At 39.0% G+C, this 20,486-nt stretch overlaps 1 protein-coding gene across 3 annotated transcripts; it reads left to right on the top strand.

The window, feature by feature from the left end:
- Window positions 1–10,981: 10,981 nt before the first annotated feature.
- Window positions 10,982–13,381, top strand: LOC142556447 (SAGA-associated factor 11-like). 3 transcript variants are annotated; one of them, XM_075667908.1, is made up of 4 exons: window positions 10,982–11,121; window positions 11,566–11,694; window positions 12,289–12,600; window positions 12,949–13,381. In XM_075667908.1, exons 2-4 carry the CDS (start codon window positions 11,653–11,655, stop codon window positions 13,120–13,122), a joined length of 528 nt encoding a protein of 175 aa, XP_075524023.1. In that variant the 5' UTR covers window positions 10,982–11,121; window positions 11,566–11,652; the 3' UTR covers window positions 13,123–13,381. The 3 variants fall into 3 exon arrangements, with proteins under 3 accessions (XP_075524023.1, XP_075524024.1, XP_075524022.1); XM_075667909.1 differs by having other exon boundaries at window positions 10,984–11,106; XM_075667907.1 differs by lacking the exon at window positions 10,982–11,121 and adding an exon at window positions 11,138–11,253.
- The last annotated feature ends 7,105 nt before the right edge of the window (window positions 13,382–20,486 follow it).

Below are 20,486 nucleotides of genomic sequence, written 5' to 3'. Positions count from 1 at the left end.
AGATCGGTCATGTCAATCAAATGGCCATTGGAACGATTCGTGACATCCAAACAAAAGCAATGCATCCTACGTGCAGAATTTGTTCTCGGTTGGAACGTTCGGTTGTTTGCTGGTGTGGTTCGAATTGTGGCTGGCCTAAAACCCATAGCCATGGTTCAAATCATTCCTTAGGATGTTTGTAAGAGGTTATGGTCGGTGGTTCAAGCCCCAATGACCATTAGCCTCGCAAACGACACAAGCAACCCAAGCGCAGCTGCTGGAATTTCTGGACAGCAGCTTGCTGCGTCGGTTCGGTGGCTCGTTCAAGTTCTTGGTTGGCTTTTAGCCTATGGCCCTGAACTGGACAGTGCCTCATTGAGTTGGAAAGGTCATGTTTTTTACCGTTTGTCATTCGGATCATTTTTTAGGTCGTACGAGAATTTACGGTGCGATGTGCCAAATTGACTCTCGAAAGAGCGTTTCATGTTTTGGCCTCCATTCACCTAGATTATGGCCCTCACCATTTTAGGAGCATTATTTTATCATTTTAGGCGTATTTTAATCATGACTACATGATGATTCAGTGTTGGTTCGGGTTGGTTCGGAGTTATGATTAAATACGAAGTCATTAGGCACATTTGTCTCAGTTTTTGGTTTTTAATTGCATGGTTTTGTCAAGTAAAAACTATTGCATATTTTTCATGGCATATTTAGGTTGCAGCGAGCCTGGGAGCGATCCAATCCATTCAGTAAAATTGTTACAGGATATTTATTTCAGTTATTTAATTATATTACGTGCAAAAATACAAATTTTGAGATTTATGCGATATGGCTTGTGGTCACTTTACAATCATGATTAAATCCGGTTGCCAGTTACCGGTTCGGTCGTCAGTTACCGGTTATGAGAGCATTACTAAGTCCTGTCGCCAGTTACAGGCCCGGTCGCCAGTTACCGGTCAGTTCAGTTCAGGGACCACATGCGTAGACCATAATCTCACCAGAAAATTATTACAGGCTATTTCAGTACAGGGCTCCAAGGAGCAAACGTTTTCACTATGATTTTTAGTTCAATTATGCACGTATTATAATTAATCATGACACAACATTTTTACGTTATGCCTCATGACATGATATTTTCACTTGCATGCAAGCTTATTATTTATTTATTTACTTGCTATTTACGATATATGCATGTTGATTCTTTAGACTCACTAGACTTGATTGTTGTAGGTGCTGATGATGTCAGGACCGAGGACGGGGACCAGTGAGCAGGCTCGAGTCGGCAGTAGTAGGACCCGAGGACCTCAGTTTCAGCACTTGCCATTTTATTTTTGATGCTCAAATATTTTATCAGTTGTTGAATACTTTAACTTGTTATTTTGGCAAGTAATAATTTCTTCCGCTGCAATTTTGAACGTTAAACATTTTATCAGTTCAGTTATGAATGAGGCAAATTTAATTATTTAAAAGAAAAATTTTAAATTTTCCGCAAATTTTCAAACAAGGATTTTCGGGCCTTTACAGCTGGTATCAGAGCAATGGTTCTGTATAGGGTTGTACTACTACTGATCTCGAGAAGCTCATGAAGTCACGTCTTCGGTCTTGAGTTTTACATTTACGCATTTCATTTAAAACATGAATTATTTTCAACAGCATGATTTCATGATATATTTTACGCCCAGATTTTTATTGCTAAGTATTTAAATTTAAATTAATGATGGAATTATGCATGTTAGTTACGTATGGGTTATGTATGGAACAGTGTGCCCCCTAGGCGCATCCTCGAGCGCAATAGAGATGAGGAACCTCGCCAGGAGGACAGGGAGGAGCAGAGACAGGAGAGAGACCTACCACCTCCACCACCGCCTCCACCGGACATGAATGCCCAGATGCTGGCTGGGATGACTCAGTTCTTCGCACAGTTTGCGGGGAACAATGCGGTGGCGACCAGGCCGACAGGGCCCGAGGCTGTTTACGAGAGATTTATGAAGATGCGTCCGAAGGAGTTTTCAGGGACGTCGGACCCCATGATTGCCGAGGGCTGGATCAAGTCCCTCGAGGTTATCTTCGAGTTTATGGAGCTTGGAGATTCAGATCGAGTTCGTTGTGCCTCTTATCTGTTCGGAGGAGATGCCCGCTTATGGTGGGAAGGAGCTTCAGTAGCCCTTAACTTGGCTACGCTGTCTTGGGCACGCTTCACGGAGGTATTCTACTCCAAATATTTTACAGAGGAGGTGCGCACCAGGTTGACCACTGAGTTCATGAGCCTGAGACAGGGAGATTCGACTGTTACGGAGTTCATCCGTAAGTTTGAGAGGGGTTGCCATTTTGTGCCCCTGATCGGGAATGATGCCAGAGCTAAGTTGATGCATTTCTTGGTGGGTCTACGGCCGATCTTGCACCGTGATGTTAGGGTGTCTGACCCTACTTCTTTTGAGGTCGCTGTCTCCAAAGCCTTAGCCGCATAGCAGGATCAGCGGGACATCGAGAGAGACCGTCAGGGCAAGCGCCCAATCCAGGTACCACACCGCCCTCCTCCTTAGCAGCATCAACATCATAACAAGAGGTCGTATCACGGCCCGCCCAGAAACAGAGGAGGACCTCAGCAGCAGCAGCAGTAGGGACGTGCCGTCCCGAGGACCTTTGAGCATCCGGCTTGCCCTAAATGCTCACGCCGCCATGCCGGAGTATGTATGTTTGGCTCAGGGAAGTGTTACAAGTGTGGTAGCCCAGGCCACACGCTGCCGTATTGCCGATGCCAGAGTTTGACATCATCCTAGGGATGGACTGGCTATTGCGGAACAGAGTTTTGATTGACTTCCAGAGGAGATCTGTTTTAGTCCGACCGCCTGGAATGACGCAGTTCTTATTTGAGCCAGACAGGTACTTTCCTTTACCGCGCATTATTCCATATGTTCAGGCTAGGAAGCTCATGCATAGAGGGTGTCGGGCGTTTCTAGCGACATTTGTATCTGTCCCCGAGGCACCTAGTCAGTCAGCTTCAGATGTTCCGATTGTTAGAGACTTCTTAGACGTTTTTCCTGAGGACGTCTCTGGTATGCCACCTGAGAGGGAGGTGGAGTTTTCTATCGAGCTTATGCCAGGTACGGCTCCGATCTCAAAAGCACCGTACCGACTTGCACCGACAGAGATGGCAGAGCTTAAGAAGCAGATTCAGGAACTTTTTGACAAGGAGTTCATTCGCCCTAGTTTCTCATCGTGGGGCGCTCCAGTCTTGTTTGTTAAGAAGAAAGATGGCTCTATGAGACTTTGTATTGACTATCGGGAGTTGAACAGGGCTACAGTGAAGAATAAATACCCAGTTCCGAGGATTGAGGATCTGTTTGACCAGTTGCAGGGAGCTTCGATTTTCTCCCAGATAGATCTGCGTTCTGGTTATCACCAGTTGAGGGTGAGAGATGCTGATGTTTCAAAAACAGATTTCGGGACTCGTTATGGCCACTACGAGTTCCTTGTGATGCCGTTCGGTTTGACCAATGCGCCAGCAATCTTCATGGATCTCATGAACCGCGTATTTCAGCCGTACCTCGATCAGTTTGTGGTAGTGTTCATAGAAGACATTCTCGTCTACTCCAAGAATCGGGAGGATCACAGCAGGCATCTGACCATAGTGTTGCAGACATTTCAGAAGCACAAATTATTCGCAAAGTTCAGTAAATGCGATTTCTGGTTAGAGAAGGTGGCGTTCTTAGGCCACATTGTTTCCAGCAGTGGCATTGAGGTAGACCCCGCGAAAGTTGCAGCAGTCAGAGATTGGGTTGTGCCGCAGAATGCTTCAGAGATCCGCAGTTTTCTAGGCTTAGCAGGATATTATCGGAAGTTCATCAAGGGATTCTCCTCGATTGCAGTTCCACTCACAGCACTGACCAAGAAGAATGTGAAATTTGTTTGGAGCGAGGAGTGTCAGAAGAGCTTTGATACTTTGAAGCAAGCTCTTATATCAGCACCAGTTTTGGCCGTGCCGTCAGGGTCCGGTGAGTTTGTACTGTATACCGATGCTTCGAAGCTCGGTCTTGGCACCGTATTGATGCAGCATGGGAAGGTGATAGCATATGCTTCTAGACAGTTGAAGACTCATGAGAAGAATTACCCTACCCATGATCTAGAGTTGGCCGCCGTAGTTTTTGCACTGAAGATTTGGAGGCACTATCTGTATGGAGAGAAATGCCAAATCTTTACCGACCACAAGAGCCTCAAGTATTTCTTTACGCAGAAGGAACTGAACATGCGTTAGAGGCGTTAGTTGGAGCTGGTGAAGGATTATGATTGTGACATTAGCTACCACCCGGGTAAAGCTAATGTAGTTGCGGATGCACTGAGTAGGAAAGTTGCAGCGATGGCCCATTTGACAGTTTCGAGACCTCTTCAGTTTGAGATGCAGAGGTTTGATCTTGAGACTTATCTTCGAGGTAGAGTTCCTTGTCTATCTACCTTGACCATTCAGTCTTCCCTTATGGACCGTATTCGCAGTGGTCAGTCATCAGATGAGCAGTTGGCCAAGTGGAAGCAGAGAGATGAGGCCAAGGGCAGTCTCTTGTATTCAGTCAGTGATGGTATTGTGAGATACCGAGACAGGATATGGGTTCCTAGCAGTGATTCTGTCCGAGCAGATATTCTATCAGAAGCCCATATGTCGCCATACTCTATTCATCCAGGGAGTACGAAGATGTACAAAGATCTGCAGCTATTGTATTGGTGGCCTGGTATGAAGAAGGACATCAGATGATTTGTATCCGAGTGTCTGACCTGTCAGTTAGTGAAGGCCGAGCATCAGAGACCAGCAGGGTTACTCAAGCCTCTTCCTATTCCCGAGTGGAAGTGGGAGAATGTTACCATGGACTTTGTGACCGGATTGCCGAGGTCAGCCAGAGGATCGAATGCCATCTGGGTGATTGTAGATCGTCTTACCAAATCAGCGCACTTCTTGCCTATTAAGACGACTTTCACCATGGTTCAGTATGCGGAGTTGTATATTCGGGACGTAGTCCGACTCCATGGTATTCCAGTTTCTATCGTATCTCACAGAGTTCCCAGATTCACTTCCTTGTTTTGGAAGAGTTTACATTCGACTATGGGGACGAAGTTGCTGTTTAGCACAGCTTTCCATCCGCAGACAGATGGGCAGTCAGAGCGGGTTATTCAGATTTTGGAGGATCTTCTTCGTACTTGCGTCATTGATTTCTCAGGGAATTGGGAGTCAAACTTGCCATTGGTAGAGTTCACCTATAACAAGAGCTTTCAGTCGTCGATAGGAATGGCTCAGTATGAAGCTTTGTATGGTCGCAAGTGCAGATCTCCTGTTCACTGGGATGAAGTAGGAGAGAGAGCAGAGTTGGGTCCAGAGATTATTCAGCAGACTGTCGACGTAGTAGCCCGGATCCGTGACAGAATGAGGACTGCTCAGAGTCGGCAGAAGAGTTATGCAGATCAGAGGAGGAGAGATTTAGAGTTTGTTGTCGGCGACCATGTCTTTGGGAAGGTGGCACCTATGAAGGGTGTCATGCGATTTGGGAAGAAAAGGAAGCTTAGTCCGAGATTCATTGGACCATTTGAGATCCTCGACAGAGTTAGGACGCTAGCTTATCGTGTGGCTCTTTCGCCGAATCTGGCCGGAGTACACAATGTCTTTCACGTCTCTATGCTGAGGAAGTATATGGCGAATCCTTCGCATGTCTTGAACTTCGAGCCGTTGTAGCTTACTCCGAACCTATCTTATGAGGAGAGGCCAGTGCAGATCCTAGACAGCCAGGAGAAGAAGATTCGGAACAAGCTGGTTAGGCGAGTCAAAGTCAGATGGCTCAACCATTCAGAGGAGGAAGCTACATGGGAGTCTTAGCCGGAGATGAGAGATCGTTACCCCGAGTTATTCGGTGAGTCTTAATTTCGAGGACGAAATTTCTTTTAAGGGGGGAAGGATTGTAGAACCCGTAACTTAGACTACGTATAAGCCATGCATAATTCTAGTATTTAAATTAAAATGATTTTATTGCATGAGTATTTAAATTTAATTATTTTATGCAGTCGTTTAGATTTTTATCATTTCAGTTAATTCAGAGAGGCCGGACTGGAGTTGGAGTTTAGAAATAAATTTAAGATTTAGGAAAACATTCCCAGAACTTATTTTAGCTAATTAATAAGTTAATTTCAGTTAAATGGAAGTTTAAGGAATTATTTAAGTTACTTGAGGTGAGTAGAAAATAAATTCATTTAAGTTCCTTAAATGAGGAGTTAGTTACCTAAATTAATTAAAAGATAGGTGAGGCTTTTAAGGGTTATAAATTTAGTAAATAATCAACATTCTTCCCTTCATTTTATTCCAAGAATTCGGCCACCCCCTTAGTAGATTAAACAAGGACTTCCAAACTCACATTTGACCTATTCTTTGTTGAGTTAGCATACTAATCTTTTTAATTATTGATCAACCTTAATTAATTAATTAATGAGCATTATCCTAGTCTAGATTAGCAAGGAAAATTTCGGTCACCTCCTTCTAGATTCATCCAATGATCATTTGTTAGCAAACCAAATTCAAATTTCAAAAAGAGTAGACTTGGTCTTGATTTCTTTCCCTATATTTTGCACCCATTCTCCTCACCCTCTTAACCACCATTCCCCCTCCCTTAGTCTCGAAATTCAGAGTGATTTTGGAGAGAAAAATCGTGGCTAGCACTAGAGAAAACAAGAGAGAAAATCGAGAGCAAGAAAGGTAGAAAAGATAGCGCTCCACCTCCTCCGCGACGGATCGTTTCGTTCTTTCGTTTTTCTTTCAAACGAAACCAGGCATGCATATATTCTTCCTTGACTCTTCAATCAAGTCCTATTATCATTATTTTTACATTTCATGATCATTACTTTCATGCTAAAACCGAAATGTACCAACAATTTTCATAAAATTTAACATGCAGAATTTTCGGTTCCATGACAAGCTTCACGGTTTTTTTTGTTTCCATGGTTTCAGGTATTGGTTCGATTCTAGGCTCCTAAGGCGATATCTAGACATGTAATAGGATGCATTAGGACCATGTTGGTCCATTCATTTAACCCCATGCACGCTGGAAAACATGAAAACGACAGCAATTCCACCTCTTGACCAATTGAGCTTTTCGAAAATTCAGTTTCTGTCATTTGGGAAATGAAAATGATCATGGCTGCCACAAGGCCTATAGCCATGGTTAGATCACTTCCCTAGCATGTCTAAGACGTTACTAAGTCGCCCTTTTGGTGGCTTGGTCCATGGTGAATCGGTTTTCAAATGAAATAACAAGAACAGCCCCTTCCCCTTCGGCTTCTTCCTTTGTACATCATGTGTTTTTCGAAAATGGTGGAATGGTGTGGATCTTGGTTGGCCTATGGCCCTTAGCCACGGTTCATACCATACCCCTAGATGTCTAGATCGTGTCATGGTCAATCAAATGGCCATTGGAACGATTCGTGACATCCAAACAAAAGCAATGCATCCTACGTGCAGAATTTGTTCTCGGTTGGAACGTTCGGTTGTTTGTTGGTGTAGTTCGAATTGTGGCTGGCCTAAAGCCCATAGCCATGGTTCAAATCATTCCTTAGGATGTTGGTAAGAGGTTCTGGTTGGTGGCTCAAGCCCCAATGACCATTAGCCTCACAAACGACACAAGCAACCCAAGCGCATCTGCTGGAATTTCTGGACAGCAGCTTGCTGCGTCGGTTTGGTGGCTCGTTCGAGTTCTCGGTTGGCTTTTAGCCTATGGCCCTGGACTGGACAGTGCCTTATTGAGTTGGAAAGGTCATGTTTTTGACCGTTTGTCATTCGGATCATTTTTGAGGTCGTACGAGAATTTACGGTGCGATGTGCCAAATTGACTCTCGAAAGAGCGTTTCATGTTTTGGCCTCCATTCACCTAGATTTCGGCCCTCACCATTTTAGGAGCATTATTTTATCATTTTAGGTGTATTTTAATCATGACTACATGATGATTCAGTGTTGGTTCGGGTTGGTTCGGAGTCATGATTAAATACGAAGTCATTAGGCGCATTTGTCTCAGTTTTTGGTTTTTAATTGCATGGTTTGGTCAAGTAAAAACTATTGCATATTTTTCATGGCATATTTAGGTTGCAGCGAGCCTGGAAGCGATCCAATCCATTCTGTAAAATTTTTACAGGATATTTAATTCAGTTATTTAATTATATTACGTGCAAAAATACAAATTTTGAGATTTATGCGATATGGCTTGTGGTCACTTTACAATCATGATTAAATCCGGTCGCCAGTTACCGGTTCGGTCGTCAGTTACCGGTTATGAGAGCATTACTAAGTCCTGTCGCCAGTTACAGGCCCGGTCGCCAGTTACCGGTCAGTTCAGTTCAGGGACCACATGCGTAGACCATAATCTCACCAGAAAATTATTACAGGCTATTTCAGTACAGGGCTCCAAGGAGCAAACATTTTCACTATGATTTTCAGTTCAGTTATGCACGTATTATAATTAATCATGACACGACATTTTTACGTTATGCCTCATGACATGATATTTTCACTTGCATGCAAGCTTATTATTTATTTATTTACTTGCTATTTACGATATATGCATGTTGAGTCTTTAGACTCACTAGACTTGATTGTTGTAGGTGCTGATGATGTCAGGACCGAGGACGGGGACCAGTGAGCAGGCTCGAGTCGACAGTAGTAGGACCCGAGGACCTCAGTTTCAGCACTTGCCATTTTATTTTTGATGCTCAAATATTTTATCAGTTGTTGAATACTTTAACTTGTTATTTTGGCAAGTAATAATTTCTTCCGCTGCTATTTTGAACGTTAAACATTTTATCAGTTCAGTTATGAATGAGGCAATTTTAATTATTTAAAAGAAAAATTTTAAATTTTTCGCAAATTTTCAAGCAAGGATTTTCGGGCCTTTACGGAATATTTCATGAATATATCACATAACTACCTAATCTAATATGCAACCCTCGATGAACCAATGTTTGCAGATTCGATCGGGATATATGAGATGAAGGGACCTTACTGTACGTTAATCATAACTAATTGGTTCTTGCAGGCACTATCGGTGATACCTAGTGAATCATGAGGCGATTCTTCTAGGCGTTCTTACCAAGATTCAATGGGTTTAATAAGAAAATTATTTCTGACATTCTCATGATCAAATGTTAGTACTTGAGAAAGGAAAATTAGGGTTGGCACAAATAAAGGAAAATGTCCTAAATCACAAGGAGTTGTGAACCCACGGCTAGTTGTATCTCTGAACCATTGAGGGTCACACAAGTACTGGATATTTTTTTTCCCTTTGAGATAATAAATTCAAAGAGTTTATTTTATGTAAAAATCATAAGGTAATAAATTCAAAGAGTTGAAATATGATAATTAAATTTGGAGAGATTAAATTCAAGGAGTTGAATTTATGGAAAATTGATAGTTTAAAATATCAAACTCAAAGGTTGAGTTAACAAAAGATTAAATTAAATATAATGAGAGCGTGTCTAATAGGCTTGTAGAAGTATAAGTCCAACATGCTAATTAATTAAAGTTTTTCATAGAATTTGAAATATTAATTTATTAAATTAATTGGCCTAGTCAAATTAAATAACTAAGCCCATTAGCGTTTTATTTAATCATGGAGCCCTAAACCTTTAATTAAGAAAACTAACTTAAGGACTCATGTTTTAAAAGGCAACAAACCCTAGCCTCCACAAATTATTATTTTCGAAAATTTACTCTCAAATTCTTTCAAATTTTCGACCAACTCCAAAAATATTTTAGGGTTCGAGCTGTTGTTTTGTTTTGTTTTTTTATATCAACATTAAATTTCTTCTAAATTTTCTAGTGCAATTTAGAGGAGTAACAGAAATTTTGGTCATGGACTTGATTGAATATTGAAGAAATGATTCAAAAATATCGTTAGCAGGGAATACTTCAAGAGCTATCTACGTCAATCCTGGAATAGTTGGTGATAAGTGATTTAATCACTCAAGTTATATTCATAAACCCCCTATGAATGAAAATTATTGTTCAAACCATACGAATGTCCAAATACGTTATTTGAATGTCAAATTAAAATTTTCGCTGCGTTTTGAACATAAGTAAACCGATTTCTAACAATACATAATGGGGAAGGTGTACATCGATCTGCAGGGAAGAAAATGTGTGAGTCCTAATTGGAATTACACTTAGTGCTCGAGATAATGGGGGGAGAGTTTTTACTTTATTAAATAAATATTTCGAAATAAAATATCACTTAAAAATTTAAGTGAAACTCGTTTTTTTAATCGATCAAGTCGAAGTAAAAACTGACGAAATATTTTTCAAAAATCTACTATTATAATGGTTTTTATTCTCATATATATAAAAAAATGAATATGCATCGTCGAACTATATATGCGCACCATCGTTTTATAAATTATGAATCATCACCCAAAATCATATATAATTATAAAATGATCGTGTAATCTCTAGAACACCATAAATTACAAAAATAATAAAAAGTTATCCTACATAAATAACAGTTTAATTAGTTTATATATCAGAAAATTTTTTAAAATTCAATTTTTTTTTAAACTTATAAGAGTTGGTTAATGTTAAAAAATATTATAATAACACTAAATTTTTATTTTTTTAAAAAAACATAAACCTAATTTATTGGTGCATGCAAAAACGTTCTTGGTTTTACTATAATTTTAATATATCAAGTGAACGAACAATGAACACATAAAGATACAAATTTTTTTTAAAAAATGTATAAATATTAGTTTTTTTTTTTTACTATCAAGAAAATATTATGTGCTTTCAGATTTTTTGAAATCTAAAAATATTATTCAATCAAATATTTAATATTTAAAATTGAAATTCAACAAAAAAGTTAAATCAAATTTAGTTAGTTTTTTTATTTTTCATACTTAACGTAGTGAATCTTAAATTAAACATTTTTTTTTATTTTTTTCCCGCACATTTTAGAAACTCACCCTCTTGAGTTCTAAAAAATTCACTTATGGGATTTGGTTCCCGAGATCGCAAATTTGCCTAAAAGCGCATTTGGTCCTTCTCTATAGATAAATCGTGCGACTGACGAGGACGCTCGAGTGAATCTCAAATTTTCACTGATCGAAACTGCTCTCGCTGTGAACTTTCTGCAGGTAACTCTTGGCTTTATCATTTCGTTTCCCTGTCACTGGATTTGTTTTCCGTTTCCGTATTTTACTGGTTTGGATTGGGTTTTAACTAATGAATATCAGATTATGGATCTCTCTGTTTTTGCATCAAATTCGGTAGATTATGCTCAAATTTACTTGATTCAAATTGTGTTATTACGGTTATGCCTTGTTCTGAATGCCGATTTTTTCTCTTCTGCCGCTTGATTATTTTTTTTTGGTTGTATACTTGCTCTTGTGTAGAGATCCTCTCGTGATTCTATTTTGGGTCAGCAAGTTCGTTTTTTCCAATTACATCGGACTATCTAAATGTCAATTTACCCTTGAAATTTATTGTATAGTATGGTTTATGCTTATTTGGAATCGGAATTAAAAGATTGGGGAAGAAGTTTGAATCGTTTTTTTGTTTTTGAATTTTTTAATTGGCAGTTGGCTTCGCACAGTAATTTTACCTCGGTTGATTGTGTTCGAGGAGGGCATAACCGTAATAAGCATCGTGGTTCAGTTGTTTTATCCATGTCTTTGCTGAAAGAGAATGATGTTTCTTCTACCTCTGAGGTAATCAACTCTGAAGTCATTATTGTAGTTTAATAGAATTAAGGTGTTTGTGGGGTCAAAATATCTTATCTTTCCTATGTCCACATTTCGTGGATCTTTATCTCCTCCCATCAAAGCATAAGATGTTATTTTTGCCCTTATTAGGTGCCAGACTTTTGTTTACAAAGATGAACTGTTTCTGTTTTTTGTCCATCTACGGTTACTAATTTTTTAAAATGAATAAGGTGAAAATGTTGATCATTTGCGCATGTTATCCTAGAATAGAAGCCTTGCTAATCTTCTCCATATAATTTTAATTTTATCAGTTATCTCAAGTTGTACTTTGATCCAAGAGAATTGCTTTTTGGCCTCTGTTTTTGCCATGCATTCCCAACTTTAGAATCAGTATACCACTTGACCTGTTTCCTTAGCTACATCCTTTGATTTTTATGATTAACAATTTCATAGATGCCTCAAGTGTGTGGTTAAGATTGAATGTCAGTTGTTTCATTCTTTAGTAATTATATCTAGGTTTGATGAGGTGCCTTTCTTGTGGTTTTTGTTTACTATAATGAGCATGATTGGGATTTTCTTGTTATTTGGTTTGATTTGCAGTTGTGCTCTGACGTTTTCCGAGACCTTCTTGATTCCATCATCATTGATGTTGCATCGGAGTCGCACCGTATTGCCAGACTAGGACTTGATCGTAAGTTGGACCTAAAGGAAGAAGAATTAAGGTTGTCTGCCGAAGCACGAGCAAGGGCGTCTGATCCAAGTCATAGCGGCGAAGCCAATGGAAAATATGTTGTTGATATATTTGGGCAAACTCACCCTCCAATTGCAAATGAAATATTCGACTGCATGAACTGTGGGAGGTCTATTATGGCTGGAAGATTTGCGCCACACTTGGAGAAGTGCATGGGCAAGGTTAAACATTCTTTCCAACCATGCTAAATTATAGCTGCACTCTCCTTGAGCATGATAGAATTCGTTTTCACCCTTAATTAATTTGAAACCGTTAGTTTTGATAATATCCCAAGCACCCCACTCCCACACATACGCACAGAAATTGCAATCATTTTTCTACAGGTTGTAACAAGTCACAGCCTGAACTGCAAATTTTCGTACCACTTGACCACCCCTTCATTTTTTAAAAGGCAACATGAACTTTGTCCTCTAGTTCTCTTGTCCACTGTGGCAATTGATACAGCATGTCATCAGTTACATTACTTGGCAGACTGTGTTACCCATGACTCTTCAATCACTTGACGACAGGGTAGGAAGGCTCGTCTCAAGGCAACAAGAAGTACTGCAGCTTCACAGATCCGGCAGACACGAGGAAGCCCTCTTTCCGCTCAGCCAGCAAACATTAACGTCAGCCGTGTATCAAATGGAAGTTTTGGAATTGCAGGGGATGAATACTCTAATGGCACACTAGATGAGCCATGATGCCCGGCCTTCAAGATGAAATCAACTCCTTGAGCCCTAAGGCACACGTAGAGAGGAACAAGTTCATATTGTTAGAGTAGGTGTCCAGCGAGCCAACTTGTGGCTAAGGTTTTATGATTTTTATGTAAAAACAATATTTAATTTAATAATATTTTATGATTTTATCCAATTGTGACATTTATTTTGTCTGTATATTCATGCAAGCTGCATAGATAAATTCATTGAATATGCAAATTGTACCATGAGGTTTGTCTCTGAACGTAAGATCATGAAATTCCTTAGAAAGTATACCGTATATTCTAAACATGTTTCTAGTCGAATCAGCCTTCTAAAATTAGGATAAAGCTCGCTTGAACTTGAGATTAGCATATGTGATGTAAACGTATGTTTCATTGGTAAGGACATGAAGATGTTCATTCATACAGATTAATGATCATTTGATGAATATTGTTCTATATTCCCACAATGCATTAACCAATTTGCTGGCTCAAGAATTTTCTTAATCTCCATATTTGACACTTCTAGTTGACCACTAGTTTGAGGATGATAAGGTGTTGTCACCTTGTGAGTGACCACATACTTGGCCAAAAGAGATTCAAAATGATGATTACAAAAATGTGTTCTCTCATCGCTAATAATGGCTCTAGGTGTGCCAAATCTTGCAAGAATATTTTCTTTACAAATCGGATCACCACCTTAGTGTAACGTCTTCTTATTTTAAAATTGTACTGAACATTTTTTTTTTGCAATGGCCGAAACCATGCACACATAAATACATAAAATTCGAAATATGCATTTGTAAAATCAACACACTGCTGAATAAAATAACTACAGTTAAAATTATAAAAAGAGCAATCAACCTAAACAATTGCCGTTTAAAAATATAAAACCTCAAGCATATTAAAATCTGTCAAAACCCTCGAAAAAATAAAATTATCAACCATTTAAAAAACTGTTTAAATGTATTATCATAAAATCATATTCTTGCGAAAAAATACAAGGTCATCGGGTTAACATGCGCCACCATCTCCGTCCATTCAGTCATCATCACCTCCAGTCTCTTGATCAAAATTCTCACATGCATCATTCACACCTAGTGAGTCTAAAGACTCAGAATACCTGTAACATCAATAGCAAGTACATATACATAACATGCAACAGTGAAAAATACTGTAATCAACATACATTCCACAAGCATTAACGTAAACATGTTGTATAATAGCATAACGTGTCAAAACATGTCTCATCATATAATCATATACGTATACATTTTCTTTTATTGAATTCATTTCATTAGTTGTGACTTTTGTATCAGCTCTATTCGATGGATACATCTACGTATAACCATGGTATCGAGCGGTGGGGACATCAGCGACAATTTTACCCGTAAACTGATCCTCGGCCTATCGTATCATCATATCATGTCAATGGAAATACGATCGTAAGGCTCCCTCTGGAGCCTTCTCCCGTAAACGGGCTCCCTCTCGGGCCTTTTCTATCACGATATCTCCAATCATATCATCTTATACATATATCATCAGTCACAACCAACTCTCATCATGTTGGAAACTGAATTTCGGATGTTTGACAAACTGTGTGTCTAACTGATATAAAAAGAATGATAACTAATATAAAACATGTTCCCATTAACTGAAGAAAAACACGCAGGCTCTCAAAGGCAACTGAACCAGCAACTGAACTACGCAAACAACTGACTGATCAGTTGGAACTGATCAGTTACTACAAATAGTTGTGAACTTCTCAACTACATTCAATCAGCTGATCCCTCAACTATACACGTCATCAGTTAAGACATTCAACTGACAAAAGCTGACTACAACAAGTAGTGGGATCGTCGGATTACAGAAAGCTGCAGTGTACGACTATCAGAAGAATGTTGATGTGGCATGCAATGGATAGAAAGGTTCAAATTGTAATTAATATTACCGTTGGAGGGAAGCCTATAAATAACAGAGAAGAGCAATTGAAGAGAACTCTCGAACTACTGAATCATTGAACATTTGAATTCTTGAGCACTCAAAATCTATTCAGTTACTCTGCTGAAATTTTCGTAAACAGAAAAGCTCACGCTTATTGTATACATTCATAGCTGCTAGGCTATAATTCAAGCTTTCAACACAAACTGTATTACTCGATCTAGAAGAGATCAGTTGTGTTATATTTATTCAGTTCTATTGAGTTTTGAAAAATAGTTTGTAACTAAGAGTTTCAGCTTGGCATTGTTAAGTCCAACACTAAAGTGGGTCTGTACAAGTGTTTGTATCGATCAAAGTCTTTTAGTGTATATCATATCCTTGAGATAGAAGGGATGACGTAGGAGTGTTTGAAATTTTCGAACATCCATAAAATCATGTGTCTTATTATTTCATTTTTTATTATATCTATCGGTCAGTTTATTTCCGCACAACTATTTGTTAACTGATTGATATTGACTTACAAGATTCTCGAGTATCAGTTCGAAAAGGTTTTGAAAATTGTGAGTGATTATTCAACCCCCCTTCCAAACACTCTTTCACCCTTAACCGAACCTATCAAGTGGTATCAGAGCAGTTGAATCTTGTTCCAGAATAATTTCATATACAAACTGATCTATATGTCTTCTATAAGGTCCAAAATTAAGACGACGTAATTCAACTGCATGCAAATCTAAGAAATATGAAAAATGGTTAATTAATTTATTTTAATTTCTTAATTAATTATGTGACATGTTTACATGACTTTTTAGTAGTTTTATACTTACATGCATTAAAAAGGTATTTTTAAGGGTTATTCGAGTTGCGATCGAGGAACGGAGACCGATGGCTGAAAAAATAGAAAATGTATTTATTAAATGATTGTTTTTAATTATTTAAAATAAGATTGATGCTATTTCAAAGGTAATTTTATACGCCGGGACGTAAATTTTTATCGGTGTTGGTTTTTCAACAAAAATACAAACATTTTGGCAACTCGGCTAATAAATTCACAAACTTATTTAAACAAAATTATTTTCAATATTTTAATTAAGCACTAATGGGACTAATTAACAAGTTTAATGGGCCTAAACTTGGTTAGTACTTTATTAACTATTTAATATGTAATTTTGACCCCATAACCTACACATCGCATGCCCACCACCCTTTTTACAATTCAAACTCTCCCCACCACCATCTTACACGACACTCACACCTAAATATTCAAGATAAATTTCGAAAATTTCAAGGGAAACTCAGCATAGGGTTCTTGTCGCCGTTCTTCGCATCGCAACGGATTTTCGTGCGTTATAAATGCAATGGCATACATATTTCTTTCCTTCAAATATCTATCACACCATAATATGAATTTAATCAAGTTTTGTATGAAAAACAAATGAAGTTATTATTTATTCTCGTTTTTACATGAACATGAATTTTTAAAGCTTTGTTTTTGTTTCAAAATCATGTTTGTATGATGAAAAAGGGACTGCCATGAGTTAGGGATTGAAAAAGCATGCTTTTACACTAGTAAGGTCTTAAGAACGCCACCCATAGGTTGCACAACATGAAAAAAAAATGGAAGCTGGGACCAGGTTGCTGTCATGGTGTTTTGAGGGGTTCGATTTTGATCATGGGGGCTTGGCTTTGTCTTGGCTTGGGACCAGGGCTAGCAATGGTCGTGGTTGAGTCAAGGGAAGAGTCCTAGCCACGCTAGGACTCGTACACCAGGGTCTGGGAGGAGTCGAGAAGAAGCGAGCATCACGCGTTGGTTGCGCAGACTTGCAGGAAGTCAGGGACTTGGCCAGGGGGATCGAGCTGGGCTAGGTCAAGGGGTTAGGGTCCTAGGAGGGTGCTTGAAGTGATGTTTCATGGGCTGGCTCGGTGGGTAAGGTCCTAGGCGCACAAACAAGGGTCCTTGTCATAGGGGGTTCTCGGCCATGCAAGAGCTGGAGTTGGGGCTTCGGTTTCTGTGGCTGGGGTCAAGTCCATGGGTTCCCAGGGTCCAGGAGGGTGCCCAGAGGGGTTGGTCAGGGTTTGGTCCAGCATGGTTGGAGGGTGGCTCGTGAAAATCGGACCATGGCTCGGGGCTAACTTTTATGGGTCAAGTTAGGGTTTTAAATGAACAAATTAATCGAAACACGTCTCACGGGGGTCGAGTCGGGGTTCATGATGGCTAAAATAATATAAAAAGTCTAAGTTTTGAATTTAGGAATTTTATATTAAAGTTTGAAATTATTCGGGATTAAAACGCATTAAAAACGAATAATTAAAGATAAATTAAAAAGCCTAGTATTTAAGCTAAATAAAATTTTGGGAAATTTAATTTAAGCTTAAATAATTATTTGGGACATGTTAGAGTCCATGAAATTATGAAAAAGTCTAAAATGTGAAATTTTATGTTCAGGGGTAAAACAGTAATTTTACACCTAGAAATTTGTAAACGTCATAGCAGTGTCCTGAATGCTGTTTTATATGCTAATATGATTATTTCAAATTTTTATGAATTTTTATATGTTAAATTATAATTTTTACATGTTTATGGATTTTTATGATTTAATATGGACATTTAAAAGACACGTTGCATGCTTAGTTTAAAAGAAAAACGTTATATGCATGTTTAAATTTTATAAAGTGGTGATAATACGAAATGTTAAAGGAAGTGAAGTAATTGTGACTAATACGATGATATGTTTGAGATATCGTGAGGGTGAAGGTCCCAGTGGGAGCCCGACGATACGGATACGATGATAATACGTAAGGCCAAGGCTCAGTTGACGTGTGAGAGTGTCGTTGATGTCCCTGCCGCCCAGTACTATGGTTACATGTAGATGGATCCATCGACCAATACGTAGACAAACACGAAAGTAACAATTAACGATCTGAATTCAACTAAAGGAAAAAGGAATACGTATATGTTGATGAAAATATGTATATGAATATGTTGAGGATGATATAAAAATGTTCATGAAAATGTTTAGGTTTGCAGTTTATGCATGTCATGAAAAGGTTATTTTTACGTAAAAGTATTTTCACTGTTATTTTCAGTGTTGCTAGTACTTTTTAAGCAAAATGAATAGGAGACGTTTCAGTTGGAATCAGAGCAAAGGTTCTGTAAAGGGTTGTGCCACTATCAGCGCCGGAAAGGTCAGTTGTCAAGCCTCAATCTGTAAGTTTACATGCTTTATATGATGTATTATATGATGTTACCTGCATGATTACATGAATAATATGTTTATGTCACATGTATACTAGCTTTTTGAGTATATATGCTTTAATTGATAAAATGAATTAGGATATGTTACATGATTAGAGAACTTAGATTTAAATGCATATTGGTTTTGTTTGAATTTGGAAAACATTCAGATATAATGCCTCCCAGACGCCAACCTCTTGATAGACAGACAGAGACCACCGAGGATCAGAATGTTAATGCACCACTGCCTCCTAATGGGGATGCTGCTACTCGTGCCTTAGAGGGGATGTCTCGTTTCTTCGAGCAGCAGTTACAGCAGCAGTAGTTACAACAGGCACCTAGGCCACAACATGACGTGTATGATCAGTTTCGGAGGCTAGGGCCGAAGGAATTTTCTGGCACCACCGATCCCTTTGCTTTTGAAGCTTGGATTCGTGCACTCGAGGTACACTTTCGTTATTTGAATATGGGGGATGTTGACCGTGTGAGGTGTGCCACTTACCTGTTTAGGGATGATGCTTCTTTATGGTGGAAAGGAGTCGAGCATGGTGTTAATCTTGCTACAATTACTTGGGCTCGATTCAAGGAGATATTCTATGAGAAATATTTTACTACTGATGTTAGAGGGCGATTGAAGAGGGAATTTATGACTCTCCGTCAGGGAGACGCTTCTGTTGCTGAATTTGTGAAGAAATTTGATAGGGGTTGTCACTTTGTACCCCTTATTGCGAGGGATCCTGCAGAGAAGTTGAGGCACTTCATGGATGGTCTACGACCTACCATTAGAAATAATGTGATGATGATGCATCCTTTGGATTATGCTACTGCTATGACTTATGCATTTCAATTTGAGCAATCTTTGAAAGACATCGATTTTGAGATGCAGCGCAAGAGAGAGCAGCACCAAAATAATAATCAGCCGAATAAAAAGCCATATACAGGTCTTTTTCAAGGTCGATTTAGGGGTTTTGGTTAGTCGATGATTTATGATTTATTTTATGCACTTGAGATTTCATATGTTAATTTGTTATTGATTATTAGAAATGCTAAGTTATTTATTTTAAAATTTTCGAGTTTATGAATTATAATTTTAAAAAAAGTCGAGGTCGTTTCATAATGCCTCCTAGACGCGCACCTATTGTCGATGGGCAAGCCGAGAATGTTGAGGATCGTCATGTTAATGAACCCCCTCCTCCTAATGGGGATGTTGCTACGCGTGCACTGGAGGGCATGGAAATTTATTTGAGCGACAGTTTTAGCAGACTCCTAGGCCACAACACGACATTTATGATCAGTTCCGAAGGCTAGGTCCGAAGGAATTTTCTGGCACCACCGACCCATTTGTTGCTGAGGCTTGGATTCGAGCACTTGACGTGCACTTTCGCTACACTTACTTAGGAGCAATTCAAGAATATATTCTATGGGAAGTACTTCACTGCTGACGTCCGAGGACGATTGAAGAGGGAATTTATGACTTTCCGACGGGGAGACACTACTGTGGCTGAGTTTGTGAGGAAGTTTGATAGGGTTGTAACTTTGTACCCCTTATTGCTAGGGACTCTGCTGAGAAGATGAGACACATTCTAGATGGTCTACTACCTACTATATGTCGTGACGTGATGATGATGCGTCCCTTGGATTATGATACTGCCCACTGTCTATGCATTTCAAGCCGAGCAAGCTTTGAAAGAGATTGATTTTGAGATGCGGTGTAAAAGAAAGCAACACCAGCAGCACTCTCAGCCAAATAAGAAGCCTTATATGGGACCTCCTAGACATCAAGGGCAGCAAAAGCGCCAAGTTCAAACAAAGAAGTCAAGACCACCAAAGCCACAAGGAGGAAGGGTATAAAGTTGTTGATTGCTCGAAGAAGAATGCACCCACTGTGGGACGAGCTTATGTTATGCATGCTGAGGAGGCTGAAGAGGAGGCAGACACGACCCTTATCACCGGTAACCTAATTATTTAACGTTTTTATATTGTATTTATTTCATGAAATGTTAAACTGGTTTTCAAATTGATTTGGATTAAGGATAACCCAGTGAAAATTAGGTTGTATGCTCTATCTTAGTTGGAATTAAGGATTGATGTTAAAAACCATAGAAATTGGACTTGATTTTTGAGCCTTAATTTATGTAAAGAATGTAATAATTCCAAATGAAATTTTAGTGCTTAAATTAAGGAAGATTAGAAAC

This window comes from Primulina tabacum, chromosome 9 (genome assembly GCF_025594145.1).
Source record: "Primulina tabacum isolate GXHZ01 chromosome 9, ASM2559414v2, whole genome shotgun sequence".
NCBI classification, from domain to species: Eukaryota; Viridiplantae; Streptophyta; class Magnoliopsida; order Lamiales; family Gesneriaceae; genus Primulina; species Primulina tabacum.
Note: the sequence above shows the minus strand (reverse complement) of the source record. Positions and strands in the feature narration are given on the sequence as shown.

What these genes read in the sequence shown, in the direction of transcription:
- LOC142556447 (XM_075667907.1), top strand. Translation starts at nt 11,224, where the DNA reads ATGGATCTCTCTGTTTTTGCATCAAATTCG. An exon ending in CTGTTTTTGCATCAAATTCG is followed by an intron (nt 11,254 to 11,565) that starts GTAGATTATGCT and finishes TTTAATTGGCAG; the next exon opens with TTGGCTTCGCACAGTAATTT. An exon ending in ATGTTTCTTCTACCTCTGAG is followed by an intron (nt 11,695 to 12,288) that starts GTAATCAACTCT and finishes TTTGATTTGCAG; the next exon opens with TTGTGCTCTGACGTTTTCCG.